Genomic DNA, 21,713 nt, shown 5'->3' with positions numbered 1-21,713 from the left:
AGCACAGGACCTCCAGTGGCTGGTGTCGATCTGATGTTTCTTTTAGATTGTGAGCCCTTTGGGGACAGCAGTCCATCTTATTTATTTATTATTTCTCGGTGTAAACTGCCCTGAGCCATTTTTGGAAGGGCGGTATAGAAATCGAATGAATGAATGAATGAATGAAATACAAAAAAGGAAGGAGCTGGGATTCTCCTAATTCTGCACCTAGTGTTAAGTTCTGCACTGGTGCCCTGTGGTGGTTCTGTTTCTTGAGCAGGGGTCGAGCAACCGGCCCGATCCATCCCCACCACAGCGTCCCTCCAGTGGCTGTTGCTGGTGGCTTGTCTTGAAGTTTCTTTTTTAGATTGTGAGCCCTTTGGGGATAGGGAGCCATTTTATTTACTGATTTATCAGTATAAGTTTATTCGGTCATTGACCAGCAAAGATTTACAATAATATTGATTTATGGTTTTGTCAGCCACTTTGGGAAGGCTGGTTGAAAAGCGGTCTATAAACATTTGTCTTATCCAGATGTGATCATAGAGGAAACTCACAGCCCCGCCCCTTCCTGCCACATCCTCTTACATTCTCCAGTGGCTTCTGTCTTGTAAGATCTCCAGCAAAGCCACTTCCTGAACTCTCATGTGCGGTTTAATCCACCTGCTTCTCCCACCCCAGCTTATGCTGCCCACCCGTGTTCCCTCTAAAAGGGATTCCCAGATGCTGTTGACTACAACTCCCAGAATCCCCAGCTGCAGTAGCTTTTGCTTGGGGCTTATGGGAGTTGTAATCAACAGCATCTGGGGGACTCTGTTAGTGGGAACACTGCTGCCCCCTCCTCCTTTGCTCCAGGTTTTTCAGTCCTCCTGGTCTGCAATAAAAGGAGGGAAGTTGCCTTTGCTTGTTAGAACTTCTTTTGCAACCCTGGGCCGAATTTAGTCTGCTGTGCAACAACTGCTGCGGGGTGAGGATGCAACGCTCTGGTTTCCATCATCGTTTCTGGCTTGCTGAGCTGCCAGATCTTGGCCAACTTCCAGCATCGCCTCCGAAAGCCTAGTAAGGCCGCTGAAGAAGAGAGCTTGCAGTTGGCTTCCAGAATCTAGCAAGGCATAGCGGGGGGTGTGCGAGGGAGATTTTTCATCGCTGCGGGAGGCCCGAGCGCTCGTGGGCACGAAATGTCTGGCTTGGAGCCCTTCTCTTTCATTCCGGTTGTCTCAGATGCGTGCATCGCTATTACGTTGCCTCTAAACTTCCATGTGGACAAAGCTTGCTTGCTTCAGGGTGGATTGTGGCTTAATTTGATGGATTAAGTGCCATCAAGTCATTGTCGACTCTTAGCGACCACATCGATAGATTCTCTCCAGGATGATCTGTCTTCAACTTGGCCTTGAAGGTTTCTCAGTGGTGCATTCATTGCTCTTGTAATTCTGAGGGTATAATGCATCCTACTGCCTTTTCAGGTCAGGCCTGTAAGTGGGTTAGCGGTATGTAGGGTTAGCAGTTGTCCCTGCTAACTGGGGCAAAGAGGCACCTTTAAAAAGGGGTGATTCTCTTTATTTAGCAGGGGGAGAGTAACTGGCCCTCTCCACCCCCCTAGCACAGTACCTCCAGTGGCCGTTGCTGGTGTCTATCTGATGTTTCCTTTTAGATTGTGAGCCCTTTGGGGACAGGGAGCCATCTGATTTATTTATTATTGCTCTATGTAAACTGCTTTGGACACTTTTGTTGAAAAGTGGTATATAAATATTTGTTGTTTGGGGCTTTGAACCCATGAGGTCTTGCCAACGCTTTGTTCATTATGCGGTATTGGCTGAGCTCCTACATTGGGCCTGCTCAACTTTGGGCCCCCAGCTGGTTTTGGACTACAACTCCCATCATCCCCGGCCACAGTGGCCAATAGCCAGGGGTGATGGGAGTCATAGGCCAACATCTGCAAGAGGGCTGAAGTTGAGCAGCTCTATCCGACATGGTGAAGGAGAGCTGCAAAGACCGTTTATTTTTATTTATTTTTTAATTTATTGTTACGTTTTTATACCGCCTTGCATTAACATAAATCTCAAGGTGTCTTACAAGACAGAACAATATAAAACTGCACACGGAAATTAAATTGGAGTGGGGGAAAATACAAATCGAATTAAAAAGTTTTTTTAAAAAATTAACAGTTAATGAGCCCCTGTAGATATTCAGTGCTTGAAATGTGAGGGTCTGCCACTCAGTAAGGTTGTTCACGCGATCGCTTCATGTGGGGCTGGGGAGGGCGGGGGGCAGGCAGGATCATCCCTACCTTCCCCCACGTGACCGCCGGTTCCTCTCAAGCTGTGCTGCTTGCATACCCACATGCTGGAGCAAGCGGTGTGGCCATCTGGAGGCTGGGGGGACAAAGCCTGGTCTCCAGATATCCCACAATGCACTGTGCAAAAGCGCAGCGCATTATGGGAATCCTTGAGGCCGGGGCACTCCTTCCCCAGGCCTCTATCATTTTAATGGCTGCCGTCAGCCCGGTGGCCCACATGACCAGGCCGTGAGGTAGGTGGGTGCACACCTGCCCTCCTTGTTTTTAGCCCAGGTCAAAAACCTGGGCTACCTGGCAGAGGAGCAGCAGGATTGGGACCCATCCCGGTGGTTCTGCCGGGGTTAGGGTTGCACTCCTCTGGGTAGACCTGGTTGTATGAGCGACCTTGGGGACTAATTTATAAATTCATTAAGTGTGGCACTAGGGCATGACTTCCGCTTCAGCCGAGCAGTTCGAACTCCTCGGCACTCCTCAGCTGTTGTCAGTGTCAACTTGCTGTCGGGGGGCCCAACGCGAAAACCTCCTTTCGTTTCGTTCTCCCGTATCGGCCTGTTTTCACCGCAGCAGTCTGTCTTCTCTGTTCTAGAGGATCCTTGAACCGGACGACTTCTTGGATGACCTGGACGATGAGGATTATGAAGAAGATACCCCGAAGCGCCGAGGCAAAGGCAAGGCGAAGGTACAGCTGGCAAAAGGGGGCTTCAGGGGTTATTGCTGGGCCTCTGGATTGAGCACTCCGGGCCTCCGTAGGGCTGCCGAACCCGCAATAGGGGGCAGCATTTGGACTCTAGGGCAGTGCTCTTACCATGCTGGTACATGAATACACCTGTACATTTGGACTATCTTGCAGGGGCTTCTTTTCAAAACCGAATTTGCCAGCATGAAGACTGCAGCTTAGCTTTGTTGTTCTGGCCCCTAGAGATTTATTTATTTAATGTATTTTTATACCACCCAAAACTTCCGTCTCTGGGCGGTTTAAAGTGCGAGTTTGCAGTGTATGGCAGGTTTGCCGCCCTGCTCCTGAGAACAGCCTCGTAGGAACATAGGGAACTGCCATATACTGAGTCAGATCATTGGTCTATCTAGCTCAGTATTGTCTTCACAGATTGGCAGCAGCTTCTCCAAGGTTGCAGGCAGAAATCTCTCTCCCAGCCCTATCTTGGAGATGCTGCCAGAGAGGGAACTTGGAACCTAGATGCTCTTCCCAGAGCGGCTCCATCCCCTAAGGGGAATCTCTTGCAGTGCTCACACTTCTGGTCTCCCATTCATATGCAACCAGGGTGGACCGTGCTTAGCTAAGGGGACAAGTCATGCTTGCTACCACTAGACTAGCTCTCCTCCATCTGTGTCGTCTGTGGTGTCATTTCAAGTAAACACCACTGTGGGGCAGTAGTGGACTATCTTACATTTTCTGAAATTACCCTTTTGTCTTATTCCAGTGGTGAAAATATATTAAAAAGCAAGTATCTAATTCAACAAATCAGCTTGTCTAGCGGTAGCCATAGCAAAAAAAGTTTTGATTTTAAAAAACCTGGGTTGTTAAAACAACATATCAAAACCACAGGACAGTCAGAAACACTGAGTATTGACTCAGAATAATTCTGTACGGGATTCTGTACCGGCTTGCCACCTACCTTGATGGCAGAAACGAAAAAGCTGGCGGCTTTTCTTGTAATGTGGGGGTTGGTGCCGGCTAATAAAAACCTGACACAGAACCCCAAAGACTTCCCAGGATAAACCAGAATAAAAGCATCCCGTAACCCATTATAGAATCAATTCTTCTGCTTCCCCCCGACACACATTCCTACATTCTACAGTAGGAATTCCAGCCATGCGGCCTGTCAGCAGTGCAGGTGGTAATAAATTATATTTTGCGAGTGAAAAAGCTCTCTTAAGACCGATCCCTGTCACATTAGATAGATAAGGTGCTGGGAATGAGGAAGAGGAAAGAGTAGGACAACTTTAAAGAGAAAACATTTCCTGGCAGAGGCCAAATTATCTTGGCAGTCTATGTCTAAAAGCCTTTGCCTTAGACATGATCTGGCTTTAAATAGTAAAAGTAATCCTTGCTAATGTCGCCCCCCCCCCCCTTATTATAATAAGGTTACAGTATATATACATAACACAAACCACCTAATGGCGCAGCGGGGAAATGACTCGATTAGCAAGCCAGAGATTGCTGGTTCAGATCCCTGCTGGGATGTTTCCCAGACTAAGGGAAACACCTCTATCGGGCAGCAGCAATACAGGAAGATGCTGAAAGGCATCATCTCATATTGTGCGGGAGGAGGCAGTGGTCAACCCCTCCTGTATTCTACCAAAGACAACCACCGGGCTGTCTGGTCGCCACGAGTCGACACCGACTCGGCACAACTTTTATCAAGCCTCTAGTGACTGCACTCTACATCTGCTGGCATTTCTGGCCACTTTAAGCACAGTTCCGTGGACAGCGCACAGAGATTCACATCATCCTGTCCGTTGCCAGATAAGAGGCTTCACACACTTCTACAAGAGTGTCCAAGGGGAAAGGAAGTGACACCTGAAAAACCCACCTTCTCACCCAAGCTTTCCCAGCTTTTAAAAATGGTCTGTTTTTAAATTTTATGGCTGTTTTTTTTAAATGGTTGCATTGTTTTATTTTTTTATATGTGTTTTTAGTTGTTTTTATGTTAACCACCCAGAGATGAAAGTTTGGGCAGTATAGAAGTTTAATAAATAAATAGATAGATAGATAGAGACCTGCTGGGTGGTATAGAAGTTTAATAAATAAATTTATAGAAGGTATAGAAGTTTAATAAATAAATTTATAGAAGGTATAGAAGTTTAATAAATAAAGACCCCTGCTAACTGGGCAAAGAGGCACCTTTTACCGTGGTGATTCTCTTTATTTAGCAGGGGGAGAGTAACTGGCCCTATCCACCCCCAGCACAGGACCTCCAGTGACTGTTGCTGGTGTGTGTCTTATGTTTCTTTTAAGAATGTGAGCCCTTTGGGGACAGGGGGCCATCTTATTTATTTGTTATCTCTCTTTGTAAACCGCCCTGAGCCATTTTTGGAAGGGCGGTATAGAAATCGAATTAATAATAATAATAATAAATAATAATAAAATAAATAAATAAAGACCTGCTGGGCGGTATAGAAGTTTGATAGATAGATAGATAGATAGATAGATAGAGACCTGCTGGGCCAGGCCTGAGTCCCAGGTCCGATGACACTTTCCCCAGTCCAGCTTGGGCCTCCGTGGTGTGTTCCATTGTGCAAAATTGGAGGATCAGCCCTGCTGCTTTTGCCAGCTCCATATTCTGTGATCCGCCCGGGGTCCCAATCGGGAAGTGATAGCGTTTCCGTAACTGCAATTTCCTGACCTTCTTGCTTTCTGGGTTCCTAGGGCAAAGGAGTCGGAAGTGCCCGGAAGAAACTGGATGCAGCCATTTTGGAAGACCGAGACAAACCGTATGCCTGTGACAGTAAGTCGGAAGGCGAGCCTTGCTCTGGAATTGAGCAGGACACATTTGCTTTTGCCAGACAGGAGGGGGTGGGGCGGGGCGGGCAGGTCTCTTGCAGAGAAGCACCAAAGAGCTAGGTGGGCTTCCTGCCTGTTCTTGGACCCTTGCTTTTCCTTGGCGTTCCTCTTGAGGATGACACACTCCTTTGGGAGGCCTGGGCCAGAGCCGGTGACCGGAACTTCCCCAGGATGCACTGAATGGCTCGCAAGATACCGAGCCGCTTTTCGGTTTCACAGAGTTCTTTATTCTTCCGGCTGAAGAGTTCTGTGGAAGCACAAAAGCCAGTGGGAGAGCTTTTCTCGTCTCCCCGGGGACCAAGGTAACAGACTGGCCCAGGCCTGCCAACTCCGGATCTTGTTCAGTTCTCCCACCTGAAGCCCTTTAACTGGAGACACCAGGAAACGCGGCATTGATATGGAACAGGTGCCCCCCCCCAACAGGTCTCCCCCACCCCCTGGCAGGCATAGAAGCCACCCAGCAGTGGCTGCATCTTTGCCTGGTTACCTGGGGGGTTCCATGATCCAGCTCGCTGCCTTCTCCAGCGCCATCTTCCCTGACTTTCCTGCGTACCAATTTGGAAATTAATGCCCATGCAAACCTGGCTGGTAATGTCAAGGGCGGGGGAGAATTGGCAAGACTTTTCGAAACTGCAAAGAATGAGTTTTTGAAATTACTTTTCTTTCTCTCCCTCTTTTACTGTCCTGTGAGAATTTTACACTACCCCCCCCCCGCTTTTAATTTAAAATAACACAAAGTAGCATGTTTCTTTTCTCCTTTTTAATCGCTCTATATAGCTGACTGTGTGCATGCGCCGTGTGTGACCTGTAGAGTATTTTCACCTTTCTCTCATTATTCTCTTTCTGTATTTCAGATAGTTACAAACACAAGCATACCTTGAAACCTCCTGACCGAGGTAGTCCATTCTCTCTCTCTCTCTGCTATTTTATTTCCTCCTGACTTTGTTCTTCTGAAATGTTAGTTTTAAAAACTCTTGTTTGTTTTTAAACTGGGTCTCGTGATGCAGGGCTCCAAAAATCCCTCCCTCTTACGGGATAGGGTGGGGCAGGGTTTGGGGTGTGTGTTATGTGTGTGGTGTTTGGGGGTCTCAAAAGGGCCCATCGGAACTGGGGATGTACACGAACCAGCACTGGGCTGGGTCAGCAGCCGGGTGGGGGTTACCTTTAAGGAGCAGGGAGGTTGCTCTTAAACACACACACACCCGCCGTGTTTCCCCCACCAGCGCTGTCTAAAGCGCGGACTAAGCTGTTTTGGAAACAGCGCCGGCGGGGAAACGTGGCGTGGGTGGGTGGGTAAGAGCACCCTCCTTGCTCCTTAAAGGTAAACCCCATCCGCACCGGACCGATTCGGAGGTCCAGAAAAGGACTTCCGAACCGGTTTGTGCACATCCCTAATCCGAACCGGCTCCAGGCCAGAGTGTTTCAGAAATGCCTCGGAGGAAGCGGGGGAGATTGAATGTTCCAGTATTTGAGGGAACAGCTTCTGTGGCTGGGCTTTGGGAAGAGCTGCTGCAAAATGACCAGACGTGCCCAAGAATCGAGGACTTGCATCCAGATGTTTTTGGGTGGTGTTAATTTCCATCCCTCATTCCAGACAAGGAATTGTCTCCCAAACTGGCCTGCAGCAAATTAGACAAGTGCAGACTCACAACAAAATGTTTCAGTACAGGTGGACCTCGTTAACCGTGGGGGTTCCGTGCCCACAGATTACCGCGGTTAACGAGTGATTGAGTCTATGGGAACGCGGGGCTTAGGTTCCCAGACTTGGAAAAAAAACAGCCCCCCAAACACCAACGTGGGCCCAATAAAGTGTCCTGCCGTGTTCCGGGGTCTCCTGGCATCCAATAATGCCCCCCACAAAGAACGAAAAAGGTCCCGCAAATCGTAGATGTTTCCATTTTTTGTGTGTGTGGCCAAAATGAGCCACAGAATGGTTACCATGGACAAAATGGCGGCCGCAAGCAACCTCTAGGAACTGGATTATGTGGGTTTTAAGCCTTTCGTATCCATGGATATTGAAATTGGTTGTCAATTAGACACCCGCGAATACGCGAAACCATGGATATAGAATCCATATATATTGAGGTGCTCCTGTATTTGCTTGGTGTGCATGTGCGCCTTGTGAACCTGTTCTTGAGCATAACTAAAGTTTTGACACCTCCCCCCCCCGCCCCGCAGAAGCAGAAGGGATTGTGACCACCTTGAGGGTGTCTTTTTCAAGCTGAGAAATTCCCCGTCCATCTTGTCCACGCCCTCCTCCCCCGTCCCTGCCCCTGAATTCGACCAGCTCCACTCACCTGGTTGTCAAAAGTCCCCTCTGAGGCTCTGAACACTCCGCTACATTGGGGCGGTTGGAAGGGGGCTTTTTTTTACCCTCTACGGTTTTTTCCTTCCGATTTTTATGGAACCGACATATCTGCAGGCGCCCCCCCCCCCCCCCCGCCACGTGTGCTGAAATTGTGTCCATCCAGATTGTGTGAGTGCCCGCCTCCCAATTATCATTAACATTTCCGCCTCTTTTGAAAACAGAGACACAGATCAGTGGTGCCTCTGCTGGTACTATTTTATTTTATTTTATCTGTTTGTTTATTTATCTATCAGATTTGTACACCGCCCCAAACTTTTGTCTCTGGGCGGTTTCCGCTAGCATAAAACCAGTGAAAAACATATACAAACATATACAAACAATTTACAACAACTTACAACAATTTAACGATTTAAAAATAAACCAGAGATTTATAGACCAGGGCTGCTCAACTTCGGCCCTCCTGAAGATGCTGGCCTACAGTTCCCATAATCCTTGGCTACTGGCCACTGTGACTGTGGATTATGGGACTTCAAAAAACAGCTCGGGGGCCTGGTATATACAGTCATCCCTCTCTGCATGGGAGCGGGCACGTATGGTCGAGCCCGGCCTTACCACTGGGTCCATGGGGCAACTCCCTGCTTGGCCCTCTTGCCTTCTCTGGTCTCGGTTTGCAGCACAGCACCCTAAGTGACTTCAGATCTCCCCCCCACCCCGGCTTCTGAGGTGCTTTGTGGACTGTGGTTCCCCCTCATTCCCATTTATTCCGATTGTTCTCCAGCTGTGGATTTGCCAGCGCAACCCGCACGAGGGGCGACTATACGTGTCAGTGAGACTTAGGCTAAAACTAAAAGGAGGAGGACGGATTTAAAAAGCAGAGGTGGGAAGTTTAGTTGACCAAGGCCGGAACAAAGTGGTGCAGACCGGACGGACAGATCCAGCGGAGGCCGGACCGGTCGAGAGCAGAGGTCGCAAGCAGGACTTGTCCCCTTAGCTAAGCAGGGTCTGCCCTGGTTGCTTATGAATGGGAGACTTGATGTGTGAGCACTGGAAGAGATTCTCCCACTTAGGGGATGGAGCTGCTCTGGGAAGAGAATTGAGGTTCCAAGTTCCCTCCCTGGCGGCATCTCCAAGATCGGGCTGAGAGAGACTCCTGCCTGCAACCCTGGAGAAGCCGCTGCCAGTCTGGGTAGACAAGCCTGAGCTAGCTGGACCAAGGGTCTGACTCAGTATATGGCAGCTTCTTATGTTCCTATGACCAGATAGACAGTCCTCGTACCGTTTGCGGCAGACAATAAGAACCTACATCAGAGTAAGCCCCTCTCTGTATTTTACAAGCGAGAAAGCAAGATTGAGACACCTTGAGGGGAATGAAACCATCATGCCCAGACAGAAGGTGCTGCAAATAAAACATATTGATGTGCTCCCTCCCCACCCCAATGGATAGAAGGCACTCCCCTTGGGGTGAGGACAGAGAGGGGAGGCAGCTGATCGAAGTCCTTTTCTTCTCAGAGCAGCCGGGGTTACATATTAACCCAGCCCCAGGGTCCAAACGGGATTTTACTAGTTCTGTAAATGATAGGCTAAGTCCCAAGTCTTCAGTTTCCTTGGAATTCTTTGCTTACCACTTGCTCCTTTGGGCAGCCTAAACTGAGAGGTCAGCAGCAGCACCCTTGATCCGTAATAGTAAAAAATGATTACTATGTCAGGGCTTGACAAATCCCAGACGCCAGGGAACAATGGTGCCTAGGAATTTAACTGAGGTTAGGATATTCAGAAGGAAGAGTTATTTAATCAATTGTTTATCACTCCCAGGCAGGCTTTTTTCTATGCTGAGAATGTAAAGGGGTGAAAAATGAGCCCATTCAGCCTTCCTACATCCCGCCCGTCACAAAGTCTTGTAATTTTGTCAAGCGGCGCATAAGGTGACCTTCCACTCCCCCCCCACCAGTGTTCCTTGTAAGAGAGAATCCCAGATGTTGACTACCAGATGTTGAAGGGAGCCAGCGTGGTGTAGTGGCTAGAGTGCTGGACTAGGACTGGGGAGACCTGAGTTCAAATCCCCATTCAGCCATGAGACTGGCTGGGTGACTCTGGGCCAGTCACTTCTCTTTCAGCCTAGCCTACGTCACAGGATTGTTGTGAGGAGAAAACTAAGTATGTAGTACCGTATTTTACGGACTATAAGACGCTACGGACTATAAGACGCACCTTAATTTTAATCCGGTTTTTCAGAGTTTTAACATATTAAACTGTTAAAACATATAAGACACACCTGAATTTTGGCGGATATTTTTTGAGGAAAAAAGTGAGTCTTATAGTCCATAAAATACGGTACTTAAGCTCTGGGCTCCTTGGAGGAAGAGTGGGATATAAAATGTAAAAAATAATAATAAAAATAAATACAGCTCCCAGAATCCCTAGCTGCCGTGGGCTTTGGCTGAGGATGCTGGGAATTGTAGTCAACAACATCTGGGGTTTTCTGTTAGAGGGAACACTGCCCCCAACCGTATTCCAACCCCGTACCATGCAGAACCAAGCCAACCCGGTTCGCGTTTTGGTTCGAGTTCCGTTCAAACTGGAACCGAACTGCCCGGAGCGGTTCCATGGACAAGAAAGTTTCTGTGCCTCCAGGAGAGGTGGCGTCTCTTTCCTCCCAGTGGCGGCGCCGAAGTGAGCTTTTTCCTGCGTCCAGCTGAACCTCCTCGGAAGCAGAGTAGGAACACCGGAGGGAACCTGCCAACCTGACAGGCCCCTATTTAATCAGCTGTGTTTACACAGGCCTTAAGAGAGTCGTGGCAAAGGAGCTCTCTAGCTGCCATGCAGAAAGGCTTGTGGGACTTAAGTGGGCTTTAGAAAGGATTTGGCTCCTTTTCTTCCCCCCGCAGCTGGTCCCATGCTTTAAGGGTGGGGAACCGGGGAGTGTGTGTGTGTGTGTGTGTGTGTGTGTGTGTGTGTGTATATATATATCTCCCCCCCCCCAGCCATTTTTTTCCAGCAGTGTCTCTCAATCCCAGTTGCAGGGGAGCGACAGCAGGAGAGAGGGCATGCTCTCCGCTCTTGCCTGTGGGCTTCTCAGGGGCATCTGGTGGGTCACTATGCAGAACAGGATGCTGGACTAGATGGGCCTGATCCAACAGGGCTTCTCTTGTGTTCACGCTGAATACAGCCTGCTTGCCAGATTCTGAGCCTGCCGTTGGCTTCTCTCCTCCCCCTACCCCGATGAGTTCCCAGTGCCTTACATAGGAAACTGCCATATACTGAGTCAGACCATTGGTCTATATTGATCAGTATTGTCTTCACAGACTGGTAGCAGCTTCTCCAAGGTTGCAGGCAGGAGTCTCTCTCAGCCGTCTCTTGGAGATGCTGCCAGGGAGGGAACTTGCAACCTAGATGCTCTTCCCAGAGCGGCTCCATCCCCTGAGGGGAATCTCTCTTGCAGTGCTCACACATCAAGTCTCCCATTCATATGCAACCAGGGCAGACCCTGCTTAGCTACGGGGACAAGTCATGCTTGCTACCACAAGACGAGAATCTCCTCTCCCTCTCTTGGCAAGAGTTTTGTATGGGGATTGGTCGATCTGGTCAAGGGGCAATCTGGGGTGGAGAGTGAATTGCGGTGCCTGGCCACCTACCCGGGCTTCTGATGCCTGGAAGCCCTGGTCAGCCTTTGAGACTTGACCACACTCCCCTTGCCTCTGTGGATTGGGCCGCTCTGGGAGGAGCACCTGCCTGCTTGCGTGCCGGAGGTTCCACGTTCCCTCCTTAGCATCTCCAAGACCAGGCTGAGAGGGACTCCTGCCTGCAGCCTTGGAGAAGCCGCTGCCAGTCTGGGTAGACAATCCTGAGTTCGATGGACCAAGGGTTGGACTCGGTACATGGCAGCTTCCTATGTTCTTAGTCAAGAAAAGCCATCTCCTTGGCCACAGCCCCTATCCCTGAGGCACAAACCCAACTAGGTATGCATATAGTCGCTTCCGTTGCAGAACCCGGCGTGCGGTTCCAGACACTCGAAAGGGCCAAGAGCTGTGTTAGGCCCTTGGAAAGCGGCAGGCCGTGTTGTTGATGATGGGCAGAAGTGAAGAGCATCCCAGCAGGGACCCCTGCTAACTGGGCAAAGAGGCACTTTTTAACGTGGTGATTCTCTTTATTTAGCAAGGGGAGAGCAACTGGCCCTCTCCACCCCCAGCACAGTAATTCCAGGGACTGTTGCTGGTGTGTGTCTTATGTTTCTTTTTAGAATGTGAGCCCTTTGGGGACAGGGAGCCATCTTATTTGTTTGTTATTTCTCTGTGTAAATCGCCCTGAGCGATTTTTGGAAGGGCGGTATAGAAATCGAAATAATGATGATGATGATGATGATGTCTGGATAAAACAAACCAGTCAATAACACCTGTCCGACTGTGTAAAATAATAATAATAATAATTATATTATAGAGATCAGATTCTAGAGCCTTGGAACAGAACCTACTTTTTGCTGCCCTCGTTTTGGGTCTTTGCAGGTGTGGGCGCCTGCCCAATTTTTAAGGACGAGCGGGCACCAAAGTGGGTTGGGTGGTAGGGCCCCATGGGTGCCAACTACCCCCCAACCCCCCAAAAGGAATCCATCAAGTTGGCGAATTCTCTTTTTGTAATTTGGTTGGCCCACCAGCAAGATGAGGTGGGTGGACCATGGTTGAGGTGTGGGTTTGTGGGAGGGGTTTGTTTGTTTGGTTGGTTGTTTTTGAGGAGGAGGCTGCTGGGAATGCTCAGGCCGTTTCTCTGTCTCTTCTCTTTCCATTCTCCCCTGTTCAGTCTGCGGGAAGCGTTACAAGAACCGTCCGGGACTGAGCTACCACTACGCCCATTCCCACCTGGCCGAGGAAGAAGGCGAGGACAAGGAGGATTCGCAGCCTCCCACCCCTGTCTCGCAGAGATCCGAGGAGCAAAAGTGTAAGCTGCTTCCCTCTTCCCGGGGAGGCGATAAGAGAAATCTCTCATCTCGGCTTCAACAGAGCCAGAGCCGAGTCCCTTTAATTGTTTTCGGCGCTCAGCCCTGGGAGAAAATGAAGGATACAAAAGAAGGCCTTTGAGCGTGTGCAGAGTGCTATTCGTGTGCAACGTTTCTGTGGGTTTATTTGCTACATTTATATCCCGCTCCTTCTCCAAAGAGCCCAGAGCTGGTTTACATGGTTATCTGTATCTTCGCAACAACCCTGCGAGGGAGGTTAGGCTGAGAGAGAAGTGGTTGGCCCAGAGTCACCCAGTGAGTTTCATGGCTGAACGAGGATTGGAACACGGGGCACTTCCTATAAAGGGCGCCTCTTCTAAGCAGGTGTTAGCTTTCTAGTGCCTCATGTTTTAGGAGTGAAGCCAGGGGAGAAGTAATGCTGCTCAACATGGCCTCTGCAAGCCTTCGCGTTGTAGCCTCCTCATTTCCCGAGTCTTTGGAATTGGAGGGGCACAGCTTGAAAAGGATAAACCTGCCTTTTGCGGGAGGAGTGGGCGAGGGGGAACGTTGGAAATGTTCGCCACGTGTTACTGATATTTACTTTTACACATTCCTTTTCAAACGTGTTTTGTAAGATGGGCTTCTCACAAGATTTAAGAAATGGGTTTGAAAACATTGTTTTAAACAGCAGAGAAAACTGCGTATCGATCTAGACCACTGTTCCCTCTAACCGGGATTCCCAGATGTTGTTGACTGCAACTCCCAGAATCCCCAAGCAAAGGCCGTTGCAGCTGGGGATTCTGGGAGTTGTAGTCCACAACGTCTGGGAATCCCTATTAGAGGGGTCGTTGATCTAGACCTGACTGAGATCAGGTCTAGATCCTTGCAAGGGGCCAGGGTTATTAACTCCCTTGCCCGGAGTAACCAACTTCTTTCCCAACAGCCAAGAAAGGCCCCGATGGCTTGGCCTTACCGAACAATTACTGCGACTTCTGCTTGGGAGACTCCAAGATCAACAAGAAGACCGGGCAGCCTGAGGAACTGGTGTCCTGCTCTGACTGCGGGCGATCAGGTCCGTCCTGCTTGCTGCCGAACTCACTGCCTATAGAACGTGCTTTGCTCACCCTCCCGCTCCTCGATTTCCCTTGGCTGGCTGTTCTGGGGACAACTTCCCAACTTACTTGTCCTGCAGCCTAAGATCCCTGCTGGTTTGGCGTCAGCCCTGCTTGTGGGATAAGAAAGTCACCGGACGCAGCACGCCCAGACCTCAGGCGTCCAAATCCTCTTTGAGCCTGCATAAACACCCACTTTGCTTCTCCCCACCAGGTCACCCATCTTGTCTGCAGTTCACCCCCGTCATGATGGCGGCCGTGAAGACCTACCGTTGGCAGTGTATTGAATGCAAATGCTGTAACATCTGTGGGACCTCTGAAAACGATGTGAGTACCGCCGCCGCCGCCATTCGTGTCATTCCCATTTTGAAGGAGGAGACCCCCTCGCCAGGAATGCCGCCCGGAAACGTCTCCAAGGACTGTGCAGTCCCAGGGGACATGTTTCCGGGGGGAAGGAGAGGGTGTCGGACTGCCCCTTCACCACTGCACGCCGTCTGTCTGTCGGCCCCTGTGTGCTTTTTCGAGTTGTCTGTTCAGCTGTAACGGTGGAACCACGAATCGAAGGGAGGAGCTAAACTCTTCAGGATGTCCCGTTTTGACAGGAGGCGGAGTAACCTGCCATCTCCATCTCTCCTCCCTTTCCTCCCGCTTAGGACCAGCTGCTCTTCTGTGACGATTGTGACCGTGGCTATCACATGTACTGCCTCACCCCGCCCATGTCGGAGCCCCCGGAAGGTAGGTCCTGCTCCCTTCACCTGTCTGCCCTCCCACCTTCCTGACTCCCTGTGACTTTTTTGGGGGGGGGCGTGTGTTCCATCACTCAGCACAGTTGATGTCCCTCTTTCTCCCTCTCTGTTCCATCTTCCTACGAAGTCTCCTTCGAGTAAGTTCTGCACAATAGCAGGCTTGGGATATTTTCTTTTCTGTCACCGAGGAGAGGAGAGCTGGCCTTGTGGTCGCAAGCATGACTTGTCCCCATAGCTAAGCAGGGGCTGCCCTGGTTGCATCTGAATGGGAGACTAGAAGTGTGAGCACTGGAAGAGATTCCCCCTCAGGGGATAATGGGGCCGCTCTGGGAAGAGCATCTGCGGTTCCAACTTCCCTCCCTGGCAGCATCTCCAAGATCGGGCTGAGAGAGATTCCTGCCTGCAACCTTGGAGAAGCTGCTGCCAGTCTGTGCAGACAATACTGAGCTAGATAGACCAAGGGTCTGACTCAGTATATGGCAGCTTCCTACATCCCTATGAGGCTCAGGGTGCTGATTGGGGAAGGGAGCACCCCGGATCGGCTCATAGCGTGATATAACCCAGGCTGGCATCCTCTGGCGTGTCGTTTGCTGACTCATTTCCTGAGCCGCAGCTGACTTGGGAGGAGGCTTCCCGAACCAGAGGTGGGAGGAGGGCTCTTAAACCCCCTGTTAATGGTTACATTGCTTAACGAAGGAATTGCTGGCCATAGTTCAGGCGGTGACCCAGGCCTCGTTGGCCTGGAGGGTAACTACTCTGCCCGAGGTGACCCGCTGCCTGCATGGCTGCTATAAAACAGGAGCTATGGGGCAGTGGTCGAGAACCTAGTTTGCATACACAGGGCCCCAGATTTACTTCCTGGCCGGTTAAAAAAATATCTCGGGCTGGGAAAGACCCTCCTCTGCCTGAGAGACTTTGGGGGACTACCCCAAGTCCCGGTCAGGACCAGTGACCAAACTCCGTATCAAACAGTTACATAGATCGAATGCCGAAGAGACCCACTTCTCCTTCTGCAGGCTTCAGGATGAACCTAGTGGTACAGACAAGACCAATGTGTGTAGAGAGGTGATTTCGGGGCCGTGTCACTTCCTTTCCCCTTGGACACTTGTAGAAGTGTGTGAGGCGTCTTATTTAGTGAGAAGAGAGCCAGCGTGGTGTAGTGGTTAGAGTGCTGGACTAGGACCGGGGAGACCTGAGTTCCAATCCCCATTCAGCCATGAGACTTGCTGGGTGACTCTGGGCCAGTCACTTCTCTCTCAGCCTAGCCTACTTTACAGGGTTGTTGTGAGAGAGAAACTTAAGTATGTAGTACACCACTCTGGGCTCCTTGGAGGAAGAGCGGGATATAAATGTAAAACTAATAATAATAATAATAATAATAATAGCAGCAATACCAGGGCATAGCAGAATAGAAGACAAAGAAATAGAAAAAATCACCAAATACAAAGATCTACCAATTGAAATTGAAAGGATGTGGCAGAAGAAGACCCAAATAATCCCAGAGGTAATTGGTGCCCTGGGTGCAGTTCCAAAAGACCTTGAAGAGCACCTCAACACCATCAGGGTCACAGAAATCACCATCAGCCAATTACAAAAGGCAACTTTACTGGGAACAGCCTATATTCTGCGACGATATCTATAATAACAACAGCAACAACATCGACAATAAAATTCTGGCATCCAAGGTCCTTGGGAAGGACTCGATGTCTGGATCAAACAAACCAGTTAATAACACCTGTCTGACTGTGTAAATAATAATAACAATAATAACAATAATAATAACGTACACAATGATGCAAATCTCTGTGTGCTGTCCATGGGACAGTGCTTAAAGTGTCCAGGAATGCCAGCAGATGTAAAGTGCAGCCACCAGAGTATTGATAAACGTTATGCCGAGTCGCTGTCGACTCGTGGTGACCACAGAGCCCTGTGGTTGTCTTTGGTAGGATACAGGTTTACCATTGCCATCTCCTGCGCAGTGTGAGATGATGCCTTTCAGCATCTTCCTAGATCGCTGCTGCCCGGTATAGGTGTTTCCCTTAGTCTGGGAAACACCAGTGGGGATTCCAACCGGCAACCTCTTGTTCACTAGGCAAGTTACTTCCCCGCTGTGTTGATAGGGACTGGTCAATAGGAGCATATTACTCTGATGTGTTCAGTCTGGTTGCCTGTTTGTTTCCTACTGGTTCTTCGCTTTCAAGCCCTAAATTATTTCGGGCTGTTTAAAGACTGCTTTGTCTCATGTGTATGTATGTGGAACAGAGTGCATGGGGAAAGTATGTGTGTTTGTGCGCTCTTGCTTTCTCTCACTCACTTTCCCGTGCGCTCCTTTCAACATTGAAAGTCTCCCTCTGTGTGCTGACGGGTGTCTACGAGAACCAAGGCTATCTCAATAGTAGCACCGACCGCAAGTGCCTTTATTATTAAAAGTTTACATCCTAACCCAGGCTTCCTCAAACTGCGGCCCTCCAGATGTTGCTGAACTACAACTCCCAGCATACCCAGCCACATAAAATTGTGTCTAGGGATGCTGGGAGTTATAGTTCAGCAACATCTGGAGGGCCGCAGTTTGGGGAAGCCTGTCCTAACCCCTGCTAACTGGGCAAAGAGGCACCTTTTAAATGTGACGATCCTCTTTATTTAGCAGGGGGAGAGCAACTGGCCCTCTCCATCCCCTGCACAACGTCCCTCCAGTGGCTCTTGCTGGTGGTGTCCATCTTGTGTTTCCTTTTTAAGATCGTGAGCCCTTTGGGGACAGGGAGCCATCTTCTTTGTTGTTTCCCTATATAAACCGCTTTGGAAACGTTGGTTGAAACGCAGTATATAAATATTTGTTGTTTCAATCAATACATCTAAAAATCTTCGATTGAGGCTCTTGGGACAGGACATTTAGAAGAAGAAGAAGAAGAAAGGCTAAGCTGCCGTGAGCCCATCAATCAAATCCAATAAGCGCCTGTCTGCGCCCGATCAAAATTACTTAGGGCCAAGCCAGTCTCAGCAGGCACTCTTCGCTTCGGGATGGGCCCGTTGCTCAGTGATAAGACTTACATGCTTTGCAGCCAGAAGGTCCCAGATTCATTCCAGCTGTGCGGAGGTGAGGGGGGGGTGCTTCCCTCTGCCGGCCTTGTTGACCTCTCCCTCTGCTCTCTTGCAGGAAGCTGGAGCTGCCACCTGTGTCTAGACTTGCTGAAGGAGAAGGCCTCGATCTACCAAAACCAGAACAACTCCTGATTTGGTGCCGGGACAGCCGAGGAGGAAACGGGGGGGTTCGGGAAGCGCGACCTTCACCTGCTTGCTGCATCGCGGGGCTCTCTTTAGGTTCTCGGTTTAGTCTTTCTTCCGCCACCTCCCGCTCTCGGTCAGTTTGTCTCCTTCGCCAGTCTGCTCAGACCCGCCCGCTGGTTCTTGTCCGCCATCCTCGGCACGGCTGTCCGGGGCCGAGCCGTCATCATCTCGCCGCTGCTAAACCAGGACGACGTGCTCCTTCTTTCTCGAGACCCTGGCCCGCCTTGGGAGCTTTGGGCTTGAGACCTCGGCCGAATCCAAGAAGTGGTCCCCCTTGCCCCGTGACTGACTGCGGGGAACCAAACGGAGACCGTCCTATATATATATATATATATACACATACATATACAGCCTTAATTCTCCAAGAGAAAAGCAAAGAGCCTCTCTCGCTGAGCTGGGCGAGGGTCTGGGAGAAGCAACGGTGTCCGTCTCATCGGTCTGACACTGTGCCGTGTCGGGCGGCAGCCGAAGCCGCCGGGCTGCTTTCTCTACACCGTGGAGCCAGCAAAGCAAAAACGGAGTGTGGATCTTCTCCACCCCCACCCCTCCCCAAATCGCATTCTGACATACCCCAGTTGCCTGGAGACAGAGGGGGAGAGAGTTGCAAACCCGTTGCCTTCTCCCCCACAAGAAGATGGTTCCGTTGCCAGCAGGGTGGGAAGCGGATCTGCCGCTCGTCTCGAGCCGCCCGGATTAAGCCGCGCCCACCCCATTGTGCGGAGAAAAGGAATCCTCGGCTCGGGCAGGTGTGGACTCGAAACTCCTGCTTCCCTCCCGAGGCCCCGCCTGTGTTCAGCCCGCGATTGGCTCCTGACCCAAAGAACCGGCTCCAGCTCAAGTGCCATTGCTTCCATTTGTGTTTCCACCCGTCCCCAGGGTGATGAATTCCTGCCAGGGATGAGTGCCGCGGGGTTTGCTCCCCGGCGAGCCGAAAAGGGAGGCCAAGGCTCACTCTGCCTCGCCTCCCCTCGCCCCCCGGCATGGGGGTCTGTGGAGTGTCGGATTTTGGTCTATTTCAAACCCTGGGGCATCTCCGATCTCTTGCCAGCATTTTAGGGTGGCGGTTTTTCTTTTGAAAAGTGGCTCGTTGGCATCAAAAACGCCCTCTGGCCTTAGGGCCTCTCCCGGAAAATGCAAGTGGCTTGGAGAGGGTGGGCGGAGGACCTCGGGTGCCTCCCAGAACAGGAAGTCCCTCCCTCCCTCCCTCCTACTCAGCAGCAGATGTGTGCTCCGATTATCTCGAGGCCGCCACCTTTCACGTGTCTCTCGGGGCATGCTGGTCGCGGGTCCTTTTTGTCTTAGCCTCACTTGACACCTGTCGACGACTGGGAGGAGTGGGTGGGGGCCACTGGTTACAGTTTTCAACCGTTGCTCAGACGGGTATCCAACAGGAGCAGCGCTGCTGGCTTTCCCAGCTAGAACCCCCTTTCTCCGGAATCTCCCTTTCCCGGGGTGAAAGCGGTCTCCTCTTTCCATCGCCCACCTTCCCCTACTTCCGAGGAATCGATCCTCTAAAGCGACATTTTAAAAGCTCTCCTTAAATCCCAGCCCTGTTTTTAAAGGCAGACCTCCCCCCCCTCCCCTCGCCCCACTCACACCCCCTAGTTGTGGGGGAGGGGGCCCCCCTCTCTAGAATTGGGTTCTGTGTAATACTATAAGAATGATGTGCCTGTTTTTTCTAAAAAAAAAAAAAATTAACTTCAGACCTACCTCCAAAGCCCCGCTCCTTGCATTCTCTCAAAAAACCGTCAACCCCTCCTCTACCCGTGGCCTCTCGTCCTGCCGAAGATAGTGCAAGACAGCTCAGGGGACTGAAGAAGTGGGAAGGGTTAGTGGCCTCACTGGGTCGCGAGTTCAAATCCAGCCCCCGGGTAGGCCCCGGGGCCCGTCGGCTGGGCCTTGCTGGAGGAGGCGGCATCTTGCCTTCTTCATTCTCCAGTCTCACTCCTCTAGGCAAGGGGTGTGAACGGAACGGAGTTTGGCCTCTGGCGGTGTCTGTGGGGCAACAGGATGGATTCTTCCAACCCCTTCAGGGTCCAAAACCTGGCCCAGTTTTTGGGGGGGCGTGGAGAAAAGTGTCCGCAGGGTTGGTAGCATTCTTGTGCACCGGTGACCCCGAATCTCCCTTGGCCGCAACCACAACCCCCCGGGACGGGGGCGGCGTGGGCGGCCGGCCTCATCGGGCGAGAGGAGGCCAGGCGTCCCTCCGCTGTCCGAACCTCCCGTCCTTCAGGGGGTCGTGCCGGTGTCTTAAAACTCGCTCTCCTCATAAGCCCCCCCCCCCTGATGGCTGGTTTGAGCTCCTGTCTTTTTGTTGTCCGTGCAGCCCGGCCCGCGGCAGGGTGGGGCGGTCCACGCTCAGGTTAGTTTCGTTGATTTCTGCGGCGGGGGGTGGCGGTGAGAGTAGGACAGCCGCCCTGGTTCTTAAGCCGATTGGTGTGCTTTGGGGCTTTCTTTTCGGGACCGGGGAAGGGAGGGGTTGACCTTACTCTCCCCTCACCATGCCCCCCCTTGCACCTGTCCACCCCCCCCCAATCTGCACTACACCCCACCATCCCTCACCTCAGCCAGGCTGTATACACTTGAGTTGGTGGCTTTATTTCTCCCTTTCCCCAAATCGTTAATTTGCAGGTAATTCTGTCTTATAGGTTTAATCAGTTAGGGTTGTTCTTATTCTGGGGCTTCTCCCATTGCCTTCTTTACCATCTTTTTATTGTGGTTGGAGCTATGGTGTATTCTGGCTTTTTTTTTTTAAGGTACTGTAAGAAGCATTAGTGAATAAATATCATTTTTTACACAGAAAGTGTCTGGTTTCTGTCCAACGACTATTAACTTCTGTCTGACGATTCGGTCCTCCGGCTTTCGCAGAGTCTTCCTGTGAACTGAGCGGCAGGGTTTCAGGCTAACGGCAGCTTTGCCGAGTGTGCATTTCGCACGGGAGCTGGCAAATCGGGAAGATCGGACGCTGCCATTTACTGAATCAAACCCGTGGTCCGTTTAGCTCAGGATTGTCTAGCCAGGCTGGCAGCTGCTTCTCCAAGGTTGCAAGCAGGAGTCTCTCTCAGCCCTCTCTCTCGGAGATGCTGCCAGGGAGGGGACATGACCCTTCTGCATGCAAGAAAGTTGCATGCAATATCTCACAGCACTCACACATGTAGTCTCCCATCCAAATGCAAACCAGGGCAGGCCCTGCTTAGCAAAGGAGACAATTCCTGCTTGCTGCCACAAGACCAGATCTCCTGGGTGCAAGTTCCCCCTTTTATCCTTAATACGCGTTTAAACTATTTCTGTCTTCTCATCACTTCCAAATACACGGAGGCTGGCTTAAATGGCTCTGGAATCCACACTGCTCCCCAAAGCAAGCTAATTTCCCCACTCCACGCCCCAAAGCACAGTCAAAGCGCCTAGCCAACGCTCTGGGGGAGTCCTGGTGACAGAATTGAGTACTCGCTGGGATGCAAGTGACTCTTTGGACCACTTTGCAGGCCACAGTATTATTCATGTGGCTGCTGGAAATCTCACATGTGACCTAGAACT

At 50.8% G+C, this 21,713-nt stretch overlaps 1 protein-coding gene across 4 annotated transcripts in view; it reads left to right on the top strand.

Moving 5' to 3' along the window:
- Nucleotides 1-20,979, top strand: part of DPF2 (double PHD fingers 2) — a 33,439-nt gene extending 12,460 nt beyond the window's left edge. For 3 of the 4 annotated variants that reach the window (XM_053277624.1, XM_053277626.1, XM_053277627.1), the window contains 8 exons: nt 2,862-2,954; nt 5,664-5,742; nt 6,653-6,694; nt 12,898-13,035; nt 13,977-14,105; nt 14,360-14,472; nt 14,799-14,880; nt 18,046-20,979. In XM_053277624.1, the coding sequence (XP_053133599.1) occupies nt 2,862-2,954; nt 5,664-5,742; nt 6,653-6,694; nt 12,898-13,035; nt 13,977-14,105; nt 14,360-14,472; nt 14,799-14,880; nt 18,046-18,122 (753 nt within the window). In that variant the 3' untranslated portion in view covers nt 18,123-20,979. The remainder of the gene's footprint in view (nt 1-2,861; nt 2,955-5,663; nt 5,743-6,652; nt 6,695-12,897; nt 13,036-13,976; nt 14,106-14,359; nt 14,473-14,798; nt 14,881-18,045) is intronic. The other variant, XM_053277625.1, reaches the window with a different exon arrangement.
- Nucleotides 20,980-21,713: the final 734 nt, after the last annotated feature.

This window comes from Hemicordylus capensis, chromosome 14 (assembly GCF_027244095.1).
Source record: "Hemicordylus capensis ecotype Gifberg chromosome 14, rHemCap1.1.pri, whole genome shotgun sequence".
In the NCBI taxonomy this organism is placed as follows: Eukaryota; Metazoa; Chordata; class Lepidosauria; order Squamata; family Cordylidae; genus Hemicordylus; species Hemicordylus capensis.
Note: the sequence above shows the minus strand (reverse complement) of the source record. Positions and strands in the feature narration are given on the sequence as shown.